We start from the raw sequence: 5000 nt of genomic DNA, 5'->3' as shown, positions 1-5000 counted from the left end.
AAAATTATTATCTCTCGTGAGGCCATTAAGTCATTGTCTGAAGGTTTATGAAGCTCTTGTTGCTAGCTGACCATTCTGTTATTTTGTTTCTGAACATTATGTGACTTCAGCTAATCCTTGGTGTGTTTTTATGGGAATGACAGTATTAAACAACATTGGAGTTCACAGCCACCTGGTCCAGAACTTTCAAGCACCATTACTTGTATGTGGTATTGTGGGGCATGGTTTTGGATGCCAGGTCTTCCAGGAGTATCAAAAGGTGGGACTATGTACCAGACTCACTCCAAAAAAGTCATGGTAATATCACTCACAAATATTGACCTACTTGGAATTTGATCAGATCAGTGTCTCTGCATAGAGTAATAAATAAGTGATGAAGCAGAGCCATAGATGAAGTGGCAATTGTGGGTGATGGGTACAGCAACTTGACTTTGGCAGTATGGTGTCTTGGCTCTCTCACTCCTCCCAAGGTTGTCAGTTTTCAGCTGACTGTTGTATGTATGGCTGTTGTACCCATAACTTTTCATGGCTTGGTCTAAATCTTTTTTCAAGAACAGTGACTCCATGGAGCTAGCTAGCTAGGTGCATATATAGAAACTTCTAACCCTCCACAGGTCATCTTGCCTGATCCTTCAGTTGGACTGATTTTACCATTACCCTCCTTCACTGTCTCCCATCTTTGCTTTCAGAGCACATTCAAAGATAACTTGGTGTCTATAGCTCATTCTTCCTGTACCTAGTTCATGTGCCTTGTGCTGACAATAAATGATCTTGGGACTTTATTTCTTCCCTTTCCTCACTGATCACTTGGAGTAAAGACATTAGAGAATTATGTAAAATTTATAACAGGGTGTCAGGAGCTGTATTGGTGGAGTCTCCAACTCATAAAATGACATTTCAGGAGATACCCACCAAGTCCCAAATATCCTAGCAACATAGAGCTCTCAGAATGTTATTCCCTTCCTGACTCTCCCTCTTGCTTCCTGGGATCATACAGCAACCATCTGAACACCTAATTCCTTGTCTGAGATTTAGATGGAAATAAAAACTAAGCTAACACAATTCTCAGGTTGTGCTTCAGTGTGTAGGAGGAGCTGACTTAGTAAAGGAAAGCATCCCTCTTGAGGTTTCTAGAAGTATGAATTGCCTACCCATTAGCTATATCCTGCATCTAATTCCTGGAACACAGATGGTGCTGAATGTATGAGTGAAGGTTGAATCAGGAGGTCATGATGTGTAAAGGTGATGCCACTGTCCTCCTTCCTTCTGAGAAAAACCATTGATCGTGATGGCAGGCATGACAAATGTTTTTAAGTGACAGTATGACCTTAGATTCTAACTATTATAGATTGAATCCTACCTTCTTTTTTTTTTACTGACAAATGAAAATGGGTGTCTTAGGACATGACTTTAAGTGCTCTGGCAATAGGCATACTCTATCCATGCTAGTTTCTGGGTGGAGTCTAAAACTGGTTGGAGGAGATACAGAAGCACAGAGTCTGAGTTAAAAGGATCTGAAAAAGTTACTGGACAGAGATGTTTGGAAAGGAATAAAAATATGTTTTGGCAACAGACAGTTGTCTCTTCTGTATGGGAATCCAGCTGCTGAGATAATTTCTTGAGTCTTATATCTCTGTGAGCATCTTTATGCAATTACTCTTTTGCAGTCTTTGGTTGCTTCTAGATTATCTGCTTTGGGAATAAATTACCTCCTAGTGGTGTAAGAACTTTCTGTCTTTGTGACTACTTCCTTCCAGGGTCTGGGTCATGAGCAAATCTCTAGTTTAGAGCTAGATGATCTATAGCCCAGGAATACTCTAGAACCCCAGTGGTAGAGGCAGTCTACACTCAATCACAAGATAGCCCTCCCCTTCAACAATAACTCTGTTGCCATTAGCATCTTCTGCCAACTTTGGCCAAGTTTCAGATTTGCCTTCTCAACATTACCTTCCCAGCTGTAAGAGTGGGTGGTCTGCATCAGATGACCCCAACTGCTATCTGGTTTGGCTCCTGAGCCTCTTCTATGCCCCCTCTAGCTCAGCCTCGCAGTATCATGAGCTATGTGATAGGGGACATGCACAGGTATGAATTAACTGTAATCCCTAATCAGTTCCTGACATTGTCAGTATTTTTTTGGCCCAGGTTCCTAATCATTACTAACTTCTGTCTTAAGATACTGTGGATGTGGGTGATTAAGGCTCTCCAGAAATTTAAGACATAGTAGGCAACACACACATTTTGTCAAGAGAAATTTGTTAGTGTAAATATTCAGGTAGAAATAACATGATTCATTATCAGAAGACTGGGGAAGTTTGATGATGGTGAAGAATTCAGCCTGAATCTTTGGCCTGAGAATCAGGGAGCTAAAAATGATGAAGATTTCAGTCCCTGGGAGGAGATGTAATGATATTTACGAGGCCAGGTAGTGAGGTAGGAAACAAAAGGGAATATAATTTTGTATCACCTTCCCTTTTAATTAGGTTTCCAAGCAGTGTTCAGGACCTACAGTTACTCTTAACGACTTTTAGTCAATGAGCTATTGGTTGATATTAAGGCCTGATGGCGCTGTATTGCTTGGGTCTTGCTGTACCAAATGAACAGTAGTCATACCTAAAAGTATGACTCAAAGAGGTAAAACATGAAGATTCTTTGGAGTGTATGTGGAGCTAGGTTGAGTGAAGCCTATATGTATCCTAGTCCTAGTGGGATCTCCCCAAATCCATCTGAACTTTAAGAAATGTAGGCCACAGTTTCCCAAATTTATTGGATCTAACTCCTTTTCAGTAAACATACACCTGCACATTTATACCAAAAAAGAACACCCAGAACTCTGAGTCCTGTTTGGGATGGAGCAGTCCCTTATTCTTCTTCAGTCTTTTGAGAACTATGTGTTAACAGAGTGGAATGCTTGCAGACTGGAGTGTGGAAACTGTACGGTCTAATTCCCACAAAAGCAACAAAGTCTGATCCAATCCTTTTGTCATTGTTATCTACAACTATGCAACTATGACTAGGAAAGCAGAAGAGGTAGAAGGTTTGGTTTCTGTATACATGTATATACATGTATAAACATAGACATATATGTGTATACACACATACATATATAGCACTATGCCCCAACATTTGTATATGTATATTTACATATATATATATATACATATATATATATATATATTTCTCTTAAAGCCCACTAGACATACTGGGGAGATTGGAGGTGGTACAGGGTAGCTATGCTCTGTTATAAAATGAGAGGCCAATGAACCAGTAAAATTTATTGCTAAAATACCAAACTATTTATTTTCATTATGCCCCTCTAATGATAAGGCTCAGGAAACTAGTGGGGAAACCTGCTATCACTATGGGGTCTACATGGCTCTTGGCCTTGGCAGATATTTTGGTTCCTGAGGGCTAATGGAGCAAACTACCACCACTGGACTCTTAAAACAAAGTTTCCTACCCTCTCTAGAGAACAGATGTCAAAGATTAAGGGTTTGGCAGGTGTGACTCCTTACGGACCCTCAGAATAGTCTGCCATCTGTCACTCTAGTTTCTGGTAGTTTCTAGCATTACCTGGCCTTGTCTAATAGCCGTATTGCATAGCTCCAGCACTCATAGACACATCATTCTAGCCACTGCCTTCAATTTTTGTGGGTATCCCGTGCCTCCCTCTGCCTCAAATTTTCCTCCTTTTCCTCTTGCACACCAATTAGTGAATTCAGGGCTCATGCCTGAATATCATCTCAAGTTCTCATTTAATTATAACTTCAAAGATTCCATGTCCAAATAATTTCATAAGCACAGGTATAAGTGGTAGGACTAGAATCAGTTTTGGAGAAATACATCAGTGGGTGTGCATATTTTTTGTTTGTTTTGTTTTTTGGCCACACCCGGTGACGCTCAGGGGTTACTCCTGGCTATGCACTCAGAAATCTCCCCTTGCTTAGGGGACCATATTGGGACGCTAGGGGAATCTAACAGCAGTCCGTCCTAGGCTAGCGCACGCAAGGCAGACTCCTTACGGTTTGCACCACTGCTCCGGCCCTCGGCCCCGGTTGTGCATATTCTGAGGGTCTCCTCTACCCCCTAAATCTCCAATTGTCTTTTGAATAACTCCCTCTCCAGCCAGTCCCTATGACCTGATTATTACTTTTGGGGGAATCTTACATATAAAGATGCTCCATTTTGTAAAGATGATCCATTTATGACAGACACAGATAGTGTCTGGGAGCTTGAGTGGGAAGTGTCTTTATTAGGGCCTGAGGGATGACTATCTGTTTGGCCTGCCTGCAAAGCTGATGAGATCAGAATCCATTACCACAGTGTAATTCTCTGGTTCCAAAGAAAGACCTTTTCTACCTAAGTGAAGTTTCCCAGAAAAGTTGAAGACAACGGTATTTCAAAAACCACAGCTAACAACTAGAGGTTTCCTTCTAGCCATCCTGACTCCTGGCAAAGAAGGAAGGCAAAAATCCATGAGTACAAGCAGAGAACCAAGCCTCTGAGTGAGCTGTGGATTTGAAGGCTTAATGCAGGATCTGAAAGGAGATAATTCTCTTCTCAACATTTTTGCTCATTCATTTACTGTATTTTTCACACCATAAGACACACTTTTTTTTTCCCAAAAGATGGGGGAAATGTCTGTGTGTCTTATGGAGCGAATGCCACATGGAGTTGAAGCCTGAACATGGGAAGGAGAGCATCTATTAAACAATTGACATCCACAGTGTTGTGCCCCCTTTATCATGCAAACATACACATAGGATGAGCAATCAGGTTAATGCATTTTGTTTAAGACTATTTGATCGCAGTTGCACTTCTTATTTTTTATTTTTTCCTCATCTAAAAACTATGTACGTCTTATGGTCAGATGCAGTCCTATAGAGTGAAAAATACAATGTGTTACTTTTTGTATAGATATATTGATTGGTTTCTAGTCTCCATAACTTTAGAGAGGTATAATGTTAACATTACAGTTTCAGTAGCATGCCATGAGTGCCAGG

At 40.8% G+C, this 5000-nt stretch overlaps 1 protein-coding gene across 1 annotated transcript in view; it reads left to right on the top strand.

Moving 5' to 3' along the window:
• The window catches only part of LOC126020157 (uracil-DNA glycosylase-like), a 36461-nt gene that overhangs the window by 12717 nt on the left and 18744 nt on the right, over window positions 1-5000 (top strand). The window contains exon 4 of the mRNA XM_049781622.1: window positions 1898-2082. Within this exon, the coding sequence (XP_049637579.1) occupies window positions 1898-2082 (185 nt within the window). The remainder of the gene's footprint in view (window positions 1-1897; window positions 2083-5000) is intronic.

The sequence above is a fragment of the Suncus etruscus genome, chromosome 10, assembly GCF_024139225.1.
Source record: "Suncus etruscus isolate mSunEtr1 chromosome 10, mSunEtr1.pri.cur, whole genome shotgun sequence".
NCBI classification, from domain to species: Eukaryota; Metazoa; Chordata; class Mammalia; order Eulipotyphla; family Soricidae; genus Suncus; species Suncus etruscus.
This window is presented reverse-complemented; position numbering and strand designations above follow the sequence as displayed.